General features: G+C 39.1%; 1 protein-coding gene across 1 annotated transcript; it reads left to right on the top strand.

Moving 5' to 3' along the window:
- Positions 1-2447: 2447 nt before the first annotated feature.
- Positions 2448-17028, top strand: glis3 (GLIS family zinc finger 3). Its single transcript, XM_026176924.1, has 9 exons — positions 2448-2895; positions 3529-3703; positions 3784-4930; positions 11835-11996; positions 12098-12208; positions 13551-13692; positions 13886-13964; positions 15674-15831; positions 16524-17028. The coding sequence occupies exons 1-9, from the start codon at positions 2529-2531 to the stop codon at positions 16643-16645; spliced, it is 2463 nt and encodes an 820-aa protein (XP_026032709.1). The 5' UTR covers positions 2448-2528; the 3' UTR covers positions 16646-17028.
- The last annotated feature ends 1308 nt before the right edge of the window (positions 17029-18336 follow it).

Below are 18336 nucleotides of genomic sequence, written 5' to 3'. Positions count from 1 at the left end.
ATTTGATATAATTATGCAAAGAAGCAGCAGTCTCTTTCTTTGTGACCTTCGTAAACATCATTCTTTGTCCTTTGTTGCATGCCCTTTTTTCCCCCATATTCTTCTTACTGCATCTGAGAATCTGTGGAGCTATCATCACAACAAGATTTGATCCACTCATTAGTGTACTAACAGTATCCCCTGCTGGCAAAAGAGGGAACACATACACAGCGACCTGTTCTGCACTCACTGTTGTTATTGAAAAGATGGAAATAAAATGTTTGTGAAGGCATCGTGATGTGAAAAATATGTAAAGTGGTCGAGTAAAAGGCAACACTGTGATGAATACATGCAGGGCCTAGTTTGCTTTTACAGATTGAAGTGCAGCAATTAGATATTTTCCCTTTAGAGACCCTGAAGTTAGGCAGGCTACTCGAGTGATCAGCCTCATTCATCAACATCATCAACCAGTTCATAATCAGCTGCTTTCCTGGTGCAAACTTAAAAGTTTTGATGCATGCAGTTTAATTAAAATGAAAAAACTAAGAACAAAACAAAGACCAAGCAACATAACCGCCTAATTGCTTTATTTGGATAATACAGTGAAAAGCTGATAAGACATAAGGAATTAATGGCTCTTATACAACCCACCATTCTGATCGATGGATTCACAGCAGTGATTATGAGTGACTGTCGACTCCAACTATTCAAGCAGCACTCAGTCTGTGTGCTGTATTTGCTCTTGCATTTTCAGTAAGTCCATGCTGTCTGTCTGACAATAAGTTCATCATTACTACAGATTCCGAATCAGACACCCCCCCCCCCCCCCCCCCCTCTCAATTTATCTTCCCCTAAAGGGGGGGGGGGGGGGGGGGGGGGGCAGCCACCTGCCCTCCTTCTATAAACATTCTGGTTTCCATGACAGCCTGGAGCAGGATCCACAGAGCAAACACTGCAGCAGCCAGCAGAAAAGAGCCCAACAATGTGGAGGACTGGAGAAGGAGAAGGAAGAGAAGGAAAGCGTAAGAGGGCGGGTGGGTGTGTGTTTGTGGGGGGGGCAAGCAGGTACAGCAGGTCCATGCAACACAAAGCAACGTACAAATTATGACTTGTGCTGAATGGCAACCAAGCAAAGGATTTGTAGAGTCAAACTTAAAATTAAATCAATATAATTAAATCTGGAGAGGTCCGTCAGCGATACAAAGGAGAAACGAACGAATTTCTGCAATTTGGATTGAGCAAAGTATGAGTTGCAGTAATTGCACTGGAAAAGATTTTTGATTGGATTTTCCTCCTTCCCGGAGCAAACTTAAAAGATTTTTTCAGATCCTCGGCGTAAGCGTGCACTAAAAACATAAATAAATCACCTTTAAAAAGAAAAAAAGTAGGCCACTGAGCTGGCTCACACTCTTTCCCTTACTCACAGCTGATGATTTACCTCAAAGTCTTTCACATGACACCAAAGATTACCTGAAGCCATATTAAAATGTGAAATCGGTGCGCGAGGTGGATGTTTAAAAATCTTTCTGCGCTGAAAAAAAATTGAAACGACTTTAGAAAAATAAATACATAGTTGAGAGTTTTTCTGTAACAAGTACATATTTAAATATATATGTGATAAAGAATATGTGTTAAAAATTTATCACGGTGGCGCGTGCGCTCACCTGAACGCGTTGCCTCGCGTGCACGCTCACAAGCACATTAAGGGCTACAAAAAAAATTTAATTATTGACTCTTAAGGTGCACTCAGTCTGAAATGACGTCGCTGATATAATGCCGTGTCAAGGGCAAAAGAGTAATCGGGAAAGTTCCTGGAAACGGAGTGAGCTGGGACGCCGCGGATTCCGCAGAGGGTTCGCTGCCCTGCTCCGCGCACACCGATAGAAACGCGACAGTTGATCACCCGGTAGTTACCCGGATTACAGTCACAGCGGAGGACTGGAGGAGCCATTCATCCTGACATGAAACTTGAGGGGAAAGTATTTGCGACAACAACAACAGCAGCAGCCGCAGGTAAATTCATGCGTCATGAATTATAGCGAACCCAAAACTTCACTGCAGAGGTCATAGTTTTAACCAGTGTGAGCACTTTCTTAGATGAGTAGATGCTTTCAGTATAGAAAAGTGAAAACACTATAGGCTTACGTTACGTGTAAGAAAGTTCCTGTTTATGGTCCTGAATACATTAACACTTACTGATCATGTTTTTATTTGAATTAACCATGTTTTATTCTAGGATAGCTTTGCTTGATGATCAATATGCTTTTAGGTTTTCAAGAGGAAACATTGTAATCTTATTACAAATATACAGAGCTAGTTATGGTTGAGTGGTTCTGTGCCAAAGTACACAGACTATACATTGTTGGTTTACTTTTAAAATGCTTTATTTAGATATGTTATTGCACACATACAGTATGTTTTATGTTTTGTTGTGCTTGGGTTATTTCCTAGGTGTGAGCCTTGGTTTACCGGTTTCTGTATAAAGCAAACACAACTACTTGAATCAGCTTCCTTCTGCACTCCAGACTTTTGGGAAATCTGTCATAGCCATGAGCGGGAAAGGGTGTCAGCTCCTGGTGTCACCTTGTAGTGTGTCCCCATCGCTAAGTGTGATCAGAGGACACCAGTCCCAGTCCATCAGGATGCCTGTATCTTCCTCTCAGCAGAGCAACCTTAGCTCCTCTTCTGGGAGAATGCAGAAAGTGAAAAGAGGGACGGTTCATTCCTTTGCCTCTGAAGAACAGGGTGAAACTCATGTTATGCTGCCAAGCCTGAGTCTTCGCAGACAGGTGTTGACCAATGGAAAACATCTCAACATGCCGAGTAGATCCCCACACCAGCAACCACCTACTCAACATCCTATAAACACAAAAGGGGCAACTGCCATACAGACAAGACTCTCTGACAGCTTTAAAGGTAAAAAAAAAAAAAAAAAAGTCTACCCAACTGTAACTAACCCACTTGTGTGAGGAAAATGTAAATGAGACTTTCTAGCTTTAAAACAGTGCAATACTCTGAAAGCCCAGCTCAGCACACAATCTGTCTCAATTTTAACTGAGAAATCAGGGTGCACATATCCCATAAAAAAATAAAAAATAAAACAATAGCAATAATGTTTTCAAACTTCTTCCCTTCCCTGGAGCCAAAGGTGTACTTTTCCTCTGCATTCTTGACATCTTCTGTATTTTTTTTCCTTTTGTTAGACATCTTGTTCTCATATTTACTAACAATTTACCAAGCACAGGGCCTAAAAGTGCAGTTTTCCACAGAAAAGTGCAAGCAGATGAAGAGCTCATTAGTGATTAACAGAGCAGATAGTGTCTCTGTCCTGGTTGGTGAGGGAAATAATCTGCTCTATAATATTAGTTAAAGAACAGCCCACTTAATGTGCGGTATTTCAGTTTGAATTATTGTTTTCAGTGGCTTTTCCTGACAGTGGCGTAATGTTATTGCAAAGCTTTAAACTGATTTGTGAACATTTGTTTTTGCTTAGCTTGCATATCCCTTGTGGATATTTTGCTTATTTAATTCTGGGCTTGTGTCCAGCAGATTGCTCTCTGTCTGGGCCTACCATGGATGTATTTGGTCAAGCAGCTGCTGTTAATGTAACAGTGACCAGCAGTCCCATGGCTCTTGTCAAAGGCCAGCCATATACTGCAGGACCCGCAGTGCCTCACCCTCCTCTGCAGTCTCACAGTGTGCCGGTTCCCTACTCTGACACCAGGTGAGTGATATCAGTAAATGTTATGTGCCGATAAAAGAGTTAAGAGTGTTGCTCAAGTGAATCACAACCGTTTTTTTCAGGTCCTTACTGTCCAGAGAATCCTTGGCATCCACCACCCTCAGTCTGTTTGAAACACAGTCAATGTTTAGTGGCAGACATGACTGGCCATATGGTTACCGTGTGCTTCCTCCTCTGGGATTACCTCAGTGCTCTGCCCAAGCCAGCGAGGGCGGCGAGCAGCTCAGCCTTTCTCCTGGCACAGCCATGTCGGGCACGACCATATCCGGTGGCACAAGCACTTCTGCCTCCTTGCCTTCATACCTCTTTGCAGGTGAGGCCGGAAGCCCCAGACAGACACGCGCTAAGAAGAGAGCACTCTCCATGTCGCCTTTGTCAGATGTCATGGGTATAGATTTTAACTCCATTATACGCACATCACCTACCTCACTTGTAGCATATATCAACGGTTATACCTCTCCAGCCTCCCACCCCACACTCTCACCTGTTCAGTCCGAGAGTTACGGTCACTTCCTGGGCGTGAGAGGCCGCTGCATCCCACAGAGCCATCTGTACAGCATGACAGGCTCTTCACAAGCTCTGGCCCCGCAGTCGACATGTGGAAATATGCAGATGCTTGAGGAGGGAATGGGCCTGGAAAGCCAGATGGCTAACATGGTGGTGGAACAGCAGTGCCTCCCAGATGAAGAAGGGGTGCTGGAGAAGACCTCAGACAGCTGCAGCCCAGCCGCCAATAAAATGCTGCTACCTCTACAGTTAGACCCATCGCTGTTGACTCCTGTCTCAGAATCCACTCCTCCACATGGGCCTCCACCACCCTACTACTCACACCAGCACATTCACCTCTCCAGACATCAGTGCAAAAAAAAGCCCCTTACTCAGGAGCCTGTCACAAAGGGTGCCATTCCCCCAGTCCATCCCAGGCACGGGGTCAGTTTTTTACCCCAGATTCCAATGCTGGAGGAAGAAGAAGGAGAACTGGAGGAGTATGGGGCTCACTGCTGCAGGTGGTTGGACTGCAATGCAGTTTATGACCAAAAGGAGGAGTTGGTAAGGCACATAGAAAAGCTGCATGTGGACCAGCGGAAGGCTGAGGATTTCACATGTTACTGGGCAGCCTGTCCACGCAACTTCAAGCCATTCAATGCACGATACAAGCTTCTTATCCACATGAGGGTCCATTCAGGAGAAAAACCCAACAAATGCTCGGTATATCTTGCAGACATTTCTATATTCATTCAAGTTTTCATGCAACTAAATTCAATATTTTACTTTTTTTTTCATTGCCTTTTGAAAAAACAAAAATGCTGCACGCTATCTCACTTGAAACAACACGCAGATAGCAAAGCTTGCTTTTAATCAGATGAATATTTATTTTACTCAACTGGTGAAAAAAACTGAGTAAATACAGTCAAAGCAAGTAGACAATGAATGTCAAGGCTCGCTGCTTTCAGTTCGGATTGTTGCTTCAAAGCCACCGTGCCTAGTTTCCAGCAAATTCCTTCATGTGCTCTGAGTTTATAGCCAGTGTTTAGATCAGAAATATAGGGTCCCTCTCTTCTTCTAACTTAAGCCATGGAATAATTAGCACAGCTCTGTGATAATTGACATGGGAGTTAACTCCATTATATCCGTATTATATCAGCACAAAGGAGGCACAGAACAGAACTTTAGATCTGGCATGGCACCACAGCCCTCTCGTAGCGACTCTGCCTGTCAGCTGCCAGGAGTTTGCCAGGTCACCATCTGACAAACTTGGCGGTGGTTCTGGGGAGGTTGATGCCCTGTAGTCAGGAGCTGTTTGGCTAGTGAGACAGACTTTATCCATCCATGATTATTGATTGAAGATTTGTGTCTCCGAGATAAGTGATGTAATTCTCTTAGATCTGTTGCGGTTTAATAATCTATTTACTGGTTGTTTTTTCCATCCTAGAGTCAAAATCCAATGTAAAAACAAGTCTATGAGTCCATATTCACATTGTTGCACCAAATTCCTTCTAGAAGTAAGTCACAAAACTTGGCAGCCATCATTTACCAGTAAAAAATTATACTTCTACCACCATCTTTGCCGTTGTTGTATTCACTCAGAGATTTCAATTCAGGCTGTGCTTTGAGCTAAATGATAACATGTAAATATTAAGCAGATATTATCTTTTCATAAGCTTTTAACAGAAAAATTGTAATACAAAAATTTGTGATAACATCTTCTAGTTTCTTCTAAATTGGCCTGTTGGGATAATGGTAGTTACAAGTCATCCTCATAAGACCACAAAACCCTCTGAAAATATTATAATAAGGTTAGGTCTAAAGATACTTTAAAATTTTTAATGTCTGGCAGTACAGGAGAAAAAGGTTGATGATCAATAACAATAGCCAATATGTCTAGTTATATCAAGTTTTATGTTGCCTTTTCAGTGGACAATTTCCTGTAGTAAACAGCTTGAGTCACCCTGCATTTCTTTATATTTTGCTTGGAAAATTGGAAACAGGCGCAGTGACTAATTTAAACATGCTCAGACATACATGGAAAATTAGTTCATGAGGCAAAAAGACAGTTTATACAATTCTGATGAGCTTGAAAATCAATATTTGGTATGATCGCTGTTATTCACCTTTATTCTTCATAATGGATTGAACTCTCTTAGGCAGCTTTCATGTGATTTATTTAAGTAGTCTTTGTAATAGTTCTACAGAGTTCTTGGAGGACGTTCAATGCGTTTTACTTTTTGTTCTGTTCACTTTCACAATGATCCCAAAGTGCTTCAATAATGTCGAGCTCCGGGCACTGCGGAGGCCAATCCATGACTGATAGTTTGGGCATGCATTCATTGAACTGGCAGTGTGTTTGCCATCAGAGTCATGCTGGAATATGAAGCCACTGGCAGTCAGTTCCTTTCCATATAGCACTGCATGGTGGATTAAAATCTGGTACTTGGTGATAGTATTTTTTGTGTTGACACTGTGAACATCACCAACACCATAACAGAGACAGATGACTATAGGCACTAACTGTTGTACCTGTCTCCTGACATTTTTCATATTGGTGAGGAAAATAATTTAATTTAAAGTATGGAGCAATTTCTTCACAAGACTTGTTGCTACTGATTTTCAGGCCAGTTCTTGTGTAATTTGGCATACTTCACCCTTTTCTCCCTTCCTTAAGAATTTCTGATCAGGCTTCAATGAACAGTAGATGGACCAACTGAAGGGCCAGATGGATCTCTTAGGTCCTATGCCCGGTTTTTGCTGGAAATTTTTTCTGTTTTTTAAGGACGTGACTTTTAGATACTGTTCTGCTTTAGAGTTTGGCCTTTTTTTTTTAAGTTTGCAACTTTTTCTTTTGTCCTTCACATCAGAAAAAAAATACAATTTTATTTTTTGGCATTTTCCATGGACTTATCTTTTTCAGTTATTCAGTTTTACTAAAGAAATGGGAACAAATTACATGTTTTTGTGACAGGCTGCTAGTAAAGAAGTTCACAAAGATACAATTTAAAATTTGTTCTTTGTTGAGTACAACCTGTTCATCCCTTGAGTAAGGTCGCTATTTAGTCTTGTATGATTCATAAATCGATGTCAAGTGGCTTAAGAAACAGGTACAAGGATTAAAACTGAAAATGAGTTTTTAAAAAAGCAATTAGAAAACTTTGAAAGCCTGGAGAACTATTACTCAAGACCACTTTAAAAAAAAATTACAACAAAGTCTGGCAAAATATAAAGAAATGAGGGTTGGTTCAAGGGGATCGCTGAAGTAGTGAGGACTCATTGCCTGGATAATGTGGCTCTCTTCAGCCACTATTTGTTGAGATGTTTTATGAAAAGACATAAATGTCAAACTACTAAAATCAGTAGAATATGTTACCTCGGACCATTAAATGTCTGGACCCAACACGTTTGGTAATTGTTGAAATATTAAATTTTAAACCAAAGTAATAAAAAGGTTGATACTATCAACACTTCTTCACTTTTACTTATAGTCAGGCAGGTAAAATAAAATGTTTGAATTGTATTATCTGCTTTGCTTTGTCATCACTCTCGCTGTGAAAATACCAAAGTAAGTTGATTAATTAACAAACCACCGGCCAAACATGCTTCATGTCGCTGCTTTCATCAAGTTAATTTTTAACAGCGTGCATGCCTGCTGTCGACCTTTTGATCCAAAATACTCACTTATTAGTTGAAACCAGGTCTGTTGCCATGGGGCTGCAATCATTGGATGGGTTTGCATTCCCTGTAATCATTCAATAATGATTCAATCCAGTGGGTACAGCCTACTTCCTAAAAGCAGAACTGATACGACGTCTGCAACAGAATAATTCTAAGAATATGGAGAAAACACATTTAAACGTATTGCGCATGTGCCTTAATAAGATATTTTTATTTAAGGTCATGGCTAAACATTATTGCTGTAATTCATTCTTTTTTTTCTCTGCTTATATGAACATATTCATTAACCAGAAAACAATTCAAAGGTTATTAATAAGGTTTTTGCTAGATATTAGAACAAAGTGAGAAAAGTTAGGAGAGCAACTGATACATTTATATTTAGAGAAACTGACATCCAGGATGTAGAGCCTTGCTTTTCTCAGGGAATTACTGGCAGGTAAAAAAAAAATGCTTTATAGGTTTATGAAATGTTCAAGCCCGCACCACAACAAAGAGGTAGCTCTTGTTACACAGTAAAGATAGGGCAGGCCCAGACTTGCACCTGATATCTGACAGTCTGTTTAATGATGATTGATGAGTTTGTTAATGTATGCCTGGGTTTGTGCGTCTCTATGATTTAAGCATGTAAGATTTTAAAGGGATAGTTTGAGTCCAAACAACAGATTTTCACAGCAATGATGTGGCAGCAGGATTATTTTTATTTATTTGTTTTTTTATATATATTCTGTGCTGTTTGCACAGATTGCATGGCTCCTCAGGTGGTAGAGACATGCCTCGTTCTCTGGTATGAGTCGCTTGTACATTGTGGAAGCAGTGTTTTCTAATATCACCACAACTCTGAACGTAATAATTTAAAAAATATATCCATCTTACTTACCTTACCTAATTTTCATTAATCAGAATTTGAAATATGACAGATTGATAATAGTGTATATCAAATAAAAAAAAGAATTAATTTTTCTTGCTTTTCCTTCAATATCAGCCAGTGTCTTTTTTCGATGTATGATGATGAAATTGGAGTTTCTTCACTTTAAATGTCCTTACATGAGCCACTTGTAACCTGATCACTTGCCAATGCCACTAAAGGCATGCCTGATGAGATTTCAGGTCTGGCAACATTTTAAGAGCCATTTTTACAATAGTTCAGAGTGATCTAACTCAGTCATCACTTCAAAATAATTCATATTATTTTTGTTTGTTTGTGTTTTTCTGAGAGGCTGCAGAGTCTCACTTAAAATGTTAAATTCCATGTGAAATTTAGAAGTAAGTGACGGCAGAGAGAGAAAAAACAATAGTAGTCAATACGATCAAGAAAGGAGCAGAAATATCACTTGTGAAACAGCGAAGAGTGGATTCCAGAGTGAATTGACCTCAGAGTAACACTGGGCACCGGGCAGAGTCTGCTGGCACAGACTGGAGCTGTCATTGTTCAGCCAGGGCATTAGTACCTGCCAGGGCCTGTCAGAAGCTGGCTGTAACACTCATCAACACTGAGGAGCCATACTGCTTTCTTTTCAGGCCAAATGTCCCTTGTTACAGACTAAAAAGCCCCCTATGCTTTATGAGAGCTTCGTGAGACAGACAGAAAGAAAGAGAGTTACACAGTTACCTTCCCTTCAGATAGTCCTGGAGTCCTGGCAGGGATTCAGCTGCATGCTGGTTCTCACTTGTCTGTCCACTGTGGCTCTGAGAGACTATTTATCTCTGTCTGTGCTGTTTTTTTTTCTAGAGGCAATTTGGTTTGGGGGTATTTTGTTAATTCTTTTCTTTACCGTGTATTTAGGATTGGTCTATTTTGCCAATGCAACCCTTTGTAAGGGAACAATCAGAATTGGAAAGAGTGCTCCATTATTCTCATGCACTGAAAGAGGTTATGTAAAGCATTTGATTGGTTGTTCCATTGTACCGTTTTGTTACGTTTTTAATGCAGTGAATTTGCCTGAAGAAATTATTACGAATTCTTTGTATCCGGTCTTCGGCAGCCTGGACCAAATGCGTTTTCCAGCTTCCGTGCAACGTGCAAAAAATGATCGGCATAACAGCGAGTTGGAACAATAGTTTTGCTGGAAACATTTAGCAAACTGTGATGTGAAAAATATGTTGTTGTGAGGTTAATTGAAAACAGTATGTGCTCGTTAGTGTTCTAGAGAATAGATGTTGATAATAATTAGCAGTCGTGATGAAAAAAGATTAGCAATTAATTTAGCCTCGGCAGTGATGACTGAGAGGTATCAGTATGTGAGGAATTCAGTGTTGGAGGAAAAATAACAATATCAGACATGGTCTATGTGTTTTGTCCATGAGGCTTACTAAAGACATTCCAAACCCCCCTGTGAGCAGGAAGAAGGAGAGTAAGGTCCTGGCCTTACCAAAGACAAGCTTTGATGAGTCACATATTTCCACAATGAAGTCAGTGTGGTCACATTATACTGCAGAAGTAGTTGTTTTCTTCGTTGGAATTACCAGGGCATTAGTATTTTCCAGAAACTCCAGCCACTGAGCATGTGGGAGGTCATGTGTATGATGCTGTTGCAGTGTATTTCTTTAATTTTTAGTCATCAGGTTTACAGTAAATCTATCAAGTCTACTAAAAAGTCAACTTTTTTCTTTTACTTTTTTCTTTTTTTTTTGTTGCAACCAACTGCTGTCAAGGTGATACAAGGCAGAAGATTGAAAACACACAAGAACAAAAACAATAGATGTATGAGTGTAGAAACACTGACCCCTGCTGGTGTTGCTACCAGCATCAAAGGTATTAATTTACCTCAAATTTTGTATTTGTGAGAAATGTAAACCGGGGGGGGACTATGATGCAGAGCTTCAGAGGAGAAGGGCTTATTTAAAAAAAAAAAAAAAGTTTATTTTAACAAAGAATGATCTTTTCAAGAGCTTTTACTGTTTCCCAAGGTTGAGCATAGAGAGCGAGGGCTTGTTGAATGGATTACCATTCTGTTATTATTATTAATTATATTTTTATATATAATTATATATAATTATTCCTCTTAATTTCTAGTACTTTTGCAAATTTGTCACACCTAAATATTTCAGATTATCTTAATATTAGGAAAGATTACCTGAGTAAATACAAAATGCTATATAAATCATGCTTTTATGATTTATTTTGTTAAGGAAAAAAGCTATCCAGGGCTACCAGGTCCTATATATGTGAAAAAGGTCACTATACTCAGCTTTCCCCCCAAAAAAATGTGGTTAAGCAGTTAACTCGGAGGGGAGGGGCAGTTACTTTTTCACACAGGGCCAGGTAGGTTTGGATAGTTTTTTTTCCCTTAATAACCAAAATCATTATTTAAAACCATTTTTATTCACTTGGGTTATATTTGTCTAATATTAAAATTTGTTTGATTATCTGAAACACTCAAGAGTGACAAATGTGCAAAAACTAAGAAATGAAAAAGGGATCAAATACTTTTTCAGTGGACTGTAGTTGTATGTGCCTTTTTTCCAACAAAAATAAATCCTAACGCTTTCCAAACACTCAAGACCATTTTTCAAAACATTTGATTTATATGTACAATTCCACACAATGATTACAACCTTTGTACGTAGATGACAGTGTTCTTGCATGATATTAAAAACTGAACTTGCTGTTCACTACAGCAAGTTCTAATTCTGATTACATAACAAACTTGCTGTAAAATCACCTCAGTCTCCCCTAAGTATTTGTCCATTCTGAGGTGTTACTGATTCAGAGCTCATCTCCAGTCATCCATGAAACTAGCAGTGAACAGTAAGGCTTACTTGAATGTCAGCTAAAAATAATGGACAGTAAATTTTCTGTTCAGTATTTCTTCGCTCTCTTAGGTCAGCTGCCTTTTGTCAGACACTGATATGCCAAACACATACTCAACAACACATTGGACTATTTTTTTTAAAGTGCTATTTAAAATGCTGCTAATCTGTGAAAACACTTTTACTGTATTTTCAGTTCGAAGGTTGCAACAAGGCTTTCTCTCGGCTCGAAAATCTAAAGATCCACCTGCGTAGCCACACGGGGGAAAAACCTTACCTTTGTCAGCACCCAGGCTGCCACAAGGCTTTCAGCAACTCGAGTGACAGAGCTAAGCACCAGCGTACACACCTGGACACAGTGAGTGGCAACCCAGCAACAACATATGTACAATTATGCATGGTATTTCAGTAATTTGCATCATCGCGGGCTTACGTGTGTGTTTATACGTGCTTGTGCAGAAGCCATATGCATGCCAGGTGCCTGGCTGTGCAAAGCGTTACACTGATCCCAGCTCCTTGAGGAAACATATGAAATCCCACTCAACAAAAGAACGACACTTACGAAAGAAGGCAAGTACCATGTCTCCATAACACTGCAAAGAGAGTTGTTCTTGCCAATACATTACCTACAATGCAGAGTATTAATACCCAGAAACATCACACTGAGTGAACAACGTACCGATCACTGACTGAAAAATTAAACTGGATTAATAAAAGACCTTATGTGAACCTCAGTGAGTGAGGACTACCACACTTTTTTTCAATTGTTAAATTATGAAGAGAGAAGAGACCACGTTAATGAGAGAGCTACACGTTTCATTTCATTGTGCTTTCTTTTATCTTAATTAACTCAATGTGAAGTGCCTTCCATCCCACTCTGTTTACTCTGCAACTTAAACGTACGCAGAAAAATGTACTTCACTTCAACTTGACTTTTATTAACTTACATGTAGGTGTGCAAGCTGTTAAATAAAAATAACTAGCAATATACTTATGTTAACATTGGCATAATGTGCACAAAAGCTACATGCAGTTTTGTAGTTTGTTCTATTTCGCAGCCTTTATTTTACACTTAAGGCCACTCCATTATATAGTTTCTCTTTAGAGCCCACAAGTGTTGCAGTTTGGATTTTGCCACGAATGGGAGCGATGCTCTTTAGCACCCAAAGTTTCTGTCGCCATAGATACGGACAAAAGAAGATAAGTTGTTACTAAAAAAAGGTGACACTTTATAAAAGTCTTGCATCTTCTCAACTTTTTTCATTTAGAAGTTAAATAACGAATCTTTGTTGTACATGTGATTTTCAAGAACAGCTGGATTTTATATTTGTTTGAGATTAACGACACGTGCAGAATCTTTGCCATATACAATATAGCAACACTCACGAGGATCTTATAGCCTTTTTTTTCTCCGTCTTTGTGAATTTATGAAGGCCGTAAATGGGCTTGAGTCCAAAGTACAATTAAAAGGGCTTTCTCAGATACTGAAGTGATGAAACTAGGTCCAGAATGGTTTGGCATGCGTCATATCTTGGCCGGATTCCCACTGAAGATGCTTTGAATTAACCTTAATATAGCTTTTGTTTATTTTCATAGAAAATAATAGCTAAACTTCACTCTGTATGACTGACTTTCCATGTTAGCATTTAAACATTCAAAAAATAACAAGTGCTCAATGTGACCTGTCACATCAGGCATGAAAATAATGTCAAATATGAGAGACTTGAAGGTGTTTTACTCACACATAAAAAGAAAACTAAAGCTCATCACACATTATTTCATAACATTTCAAAACTATTCATTATAAATGTTTAATAGCTGTAGAACTAGACACTAACTATTACAACAATGCCAATACTGAACTGTTATCATCACTCCTTATGTTGTTTGTGTTTACTTTTTATTTGTATAGATAAAATCCACTGCTGATGTGACCCAGGACACCCTGACAGACTGTTTAACCATCCACCCTCTGCAGCCAAGCCTCTCTCCTCTCGCAAAGCTAGACAACAACTTGAGCCTATCGCCTGGTGCCTCCCATGAGTCATACTCCGGTATGTGTAAGCTGTAGCTCTTTGCATTAATGCAAAGTTATATATATATATATCTCTATCTTTGCATTAAAGGGGGGGGGGGGGGGTGTAAAGTAAGCATATGTCCCTGCAACCATGTGCACATAATAGGTTTATCCATTAGATTTAGGCTGTGGTGGACAGCCCTGAAGTGTCTGTCATCCCTGTTCCTCAGCTGCTCCACAGGGAGAAGACTCCTGCAGCAATCCTCACCTGGGTCTGTTGATCTCCTCCTCCTTGCAAGATAATTATAGGTACTGCTCCATCTAGATTTTGTTTAATGTCATTATAATCATCTCACTGTTATAGGAATAGCTTCATTTTCATGTTTTATATTTAATACTGTGAAATTAAAACACATTAGCTTCAGTATTGGTGTCGTCTTTTCATTTTGTATTCCCACTGGCACAGTTAGAAGTCTAACCATGACTGATTTAAATTCTTCACAAACCTTTCTCTCTCTCTGTTTCTCTCTCTTGATTAACTGAAACAGTCGACTTAAACATTGGTTGTCATGGATTCAAGACTCTAAGCTCATAATCAGAATAAGTTTAAAAGAAACCACCCTGATGAAGGAGTCCAAAGGCTAGTTGTTTTTTGTTCTTGTTGTTGCCGTTCTTTTTTTATTTGGTGTGTGGGTGGATCATATGGCAGAGGAGAGGCTTCTTTCTTTTTTTTTCTTTTTTTTCTTTTTTTTCTTTTTTTTGGGGGGGGGGGGATGACCAGCAACTCATTTTACTTGTGGACCCATAGGAAAACATCCCTTCATCTATACACTTCAATGCATGTGATAAAGGATTTCTGTCGTCCCGAGCAGCCAGATGCTCACGACTCCTTGCTGGCATTTATTGTCCTAATATCAGCGGTAGGCCGAAGCATTCACTGCAGGACGCGGTGTGGACATTCAGCATGTGAAAGAAAACCTTACTTTGCCTCATTGGTCTCAACTGCTAGCATTAATGGATGCTATAGCCACCGACAAGAGTAGCTGAGGAATTCAATAAGTGAATCATAAAATCCCCAAAAATACAATTTAAGGTTGAATGGGAGGAGAGGGTGCTGTAATTACCTTTTAGACGTTAAATCAATTGTAAAATCCTGGTTGCCATTTTTGTACACTTTTCTGTGTTTCCTTTCAGTTTCCACTCAGTCTGTGGATTGTCTGCAAGCTTTGGCCTGTTTATACTTGATAAACTTGATAGACACAAGCAGACATGCTAATGTGTTACTTGGCCCAAATAAAAGCAGAGGAGTAGACTGCAGTGGGCCTTGGATGATATTTAAATGTACTCTTTCTGCAATTACAAAAAACCCTGTATATTTATAAAAGTAATGTTGATGACTATTTCTGACTGGTAGAAAGTAATATATGAAGATTAAAAGAAAATGCACGTTGCCTGGAGTAAAGCAGGCAGACTGTTTTGCTTACACTGTGATGGTTGATAATAGCATGAATGAGCTTGTGCTGCACAGATTGCAGTGTGTAGATGGCATGGTGTAATACATCATTAGGTACCGACAGAGTACATATGTTATGCTTAGACGAACTACCAATCACAGCGAATGAATCTGCATGAACTCTGTAACTTAAAAACCTGAGATTAGCAGCATTGCACATGCTTTTCCATTCAGAGCAGAAAATAAAGAGCGCACGTGTCTTCACTGGCGAACAAAAGTTATGTTAGGCAGAGAATTAAAAAGAGAAAAAGGTGAAGCCAGCTGCATGGGAAGTCGTGCCACATATGAAGTGAAAGCTGTAATTCTTCATTCATTACATGAATGTAGCAAAGATTGAGTTTGAGATGACAGCAGGAGATGTTCTCCATTCTTTTAAGTGGTTTGTAAAATACAAGCAATATATAAAAAAAAAAAAAAGAAAAAGAAAAGCTAAGCTAAGCTAATTTATATAAAATGATCTTAATTCTACAAACAAGAGTATTCATTTTACTGTGAAATATTTCAGGTTTGTTGATCCTTCCCCTTGCCAGCTCTTCCCTGGGGACCAGTGCAGACCTTGTTCTTCCACCTGCCTCCCGCATCCTCCCTGTGGGACATCCCTGCAGAACAGCTGTGATTTGAAGCAGGTTAGCCAGCCTCCTGACATGGCAAATCGCAGCCCAGGTTTGAAATCACATTATTCTTCAAGTTTGTCAAAATACTCATGTAAACGCAGTTACGCCCGAAGGGAGGTTTTTTTTTGTTGTTGTTGTTTTTTCTGAGAATGTGAAGAGCCTATTAGCAAATGTGTGGGCGGTTTGACAGTCTGTTTAAATGGATTTTCTCACATGCACAATAATCGTGCAGTTTATCTTTATTTTTATGATGTGTAGCAGGTGGCTGGTGATTTTTCTAGTTAGACATAATCAGGCAGCTTCACTTTGTGTACCTTTAAATAGATATCACCTTACCTCTCCCCCCCTCCCAGTCTTAACAACGACGGTGTTGTTTATAAGGTGTTCAGAAACTGTTTTTTAGGTTTAATGCTGCTTTTCTATTGGATTATAGCATTATAGTATCTAAAAACTACATTCTTAAATTGTGCTCTTTGTCATAGTAAGAATGAAAGGGTGATGTGGCTTGTTCTCTAATGGAATATTTGCTTATGACCGTATGCACATTCATACCTTTAATGACGGCCTCTCTTCAGCTCGTAATCATCCTAACAATGTGAATCAAGCAAATCTTTAAATAACCTCTACATAAATGCATGTATTTTTATATTTCCGTGTGTGTGTGTGTGTGTGTGTGTGTGTGTGTGTGTGTGTGTGTGTGTGTGTGTGTGTGTGTGTGTGTGTGTGTGTGTGTGTGTGCAGGATTTGGTGTCCACTATCAAGCAGAAACTTTAGCTGCTAATCAAGAATTACATGGAGGGGATTTCTTCAGTGTGATGGACCAGGACACAAGTCACATCTCCTGCATCTATACAGAGGGATGATCTGGCTCACGTGTGGGTTCCTTTCCTTTTGAACCGCTCTGTGTTTAATGAGAAGAAGACATACGTGACACTGGAACCTGGAGGAAGCTTCTTTTACAAAAGAACATTGGATCATAAAACAGCTCCCCTAGTTAAGTCAAAATTGAGGAATTGACTCTTACACCCAACTGCGACTAAATTCCTGTAAATGTACCGTACTGTCTGACTCAACACCCAGGCTCCTATTCTCAGTAATCAATGTAAATTAATGTCTGTGCCTCGAAGATTTTTATGTTTAGAGTAATTTAGGTTATTTCCTCACTTGTGTGCAACAAGTAGTGAGCACTTTGAGTAGTTTATGTTGGCATTTTGCATAATATTGAACACTGCGATCAAAGTATGCAAGGAACCGTTTATTAAGGTTTTTTCTTAGAATCATGGCTGTGTAACTACGTAGCAAGAATGCCTTTGACTATGATGTTCATGAGCTGTTGTTTGAGCTGTGAGTGAACAATGATTTTAAATGTTTTTAAATATTTTTTATTAAGCTTTTTCCTTACTACAGTTTGTGTCCACACAGCAAGAAAATGACATTGTGGAACCCACAACTGGTAAATGAGCCTGTGTGCCAGAATTTGTGAAAATGATGACCTTACTATTTGTGATAAACCATGTGGATCACTTCAGAAGATTCTTTGGTGTGTATCAAACACTAACACCTTCATCTGCACCACTGATTTTAAATGGACATCTAAAAACATGTTGTTGGGTTTTTGTTTTTTTTGTTTTTTTTGGGGGGGGGGGGGGGGGGGTTGCTTTGGGTTGAGCTGGTAGTGGAAGGGTTTTTAAGTTTTATTACCACGCAAACAAGCAAGCACAAAAATATATTGTATTCGCAATTGACATAAAGGTACTTTTTAAATCTGCAGCAACCCATATGATTTCAAAATCAGTTAACATCTTGCATGCAAAACCACCGACGTGGTGTTTATGTGTTTTGTTGTTTGGAGGATTGCTTGTTTTAGGAACAGTGGAGAGTAATTAACACGAGTGCTTGGGTCAAATGTGTAAATGATTTGAATGAACAGGCTAATTTTCATCTGCAGTCTAAGGCAGGTTTATGGCATGTATATACATTAAAAGAAAACTCAAAAACAAATGCATGCGAGCACAGATCAAACCTATAAGCATTTATATTATAGAACATGAAAGTGGCACACCAATGGAGAATTTAAAACATTGGTGGTTATGATAACTTACAAAAGCAATGGCACATAAATGCAATCATTACACTGGGAGCAGTTTGTGAAAGAGAAGGTAAATCAAACGTTCTCTTGCTAGGCAGCTCTCAAACACTGTGTGAGTCAGTTCATTCAAGTTTCTGACTGACTTTTTTTTTTTTTTTGAAAACTTACCACACTGATCATTTACAAGGACACACGCTTGCTTTTACATATTCAATATCACAGTACTCATATAATACAAAATTAAAGGTACGAGTTGTTGAGTTTTTGTGGCTCACGAAACCATGTGAAAAAGTACGAATAGTGAATTTATAAAACTGCTTTAAATAACAGCGATGAATCTTATTCAAAGGAAAACTCATGTAACAGTTCTTATGTGTTTGACTCTGTTAGATTATTAACTATACCTAGATTCATTTGCATTATGCAAAACAAGACAAAGTTAAAAGGAACAAGAGATCGACTCCT

The sequence above is a fragment of the Astatotilapia calliptera genome, chromosome 7, assembly GCF_900246225.1.
Source record: "Astatotilapia calliptera chromosome 7, fAstCal1.2, whole genome shotgun sequence".
NCBI lineage: Eukaryota > Metazoa > Chordata > Actinopteri > Cichliformes > Cichlidae > Astatotilapia > Astatotilapia calliptera.
Note: the sequence above shows the minus strand (reverse complement) of the source record. Positions and strands in the feature narration are given on the sequence as shown.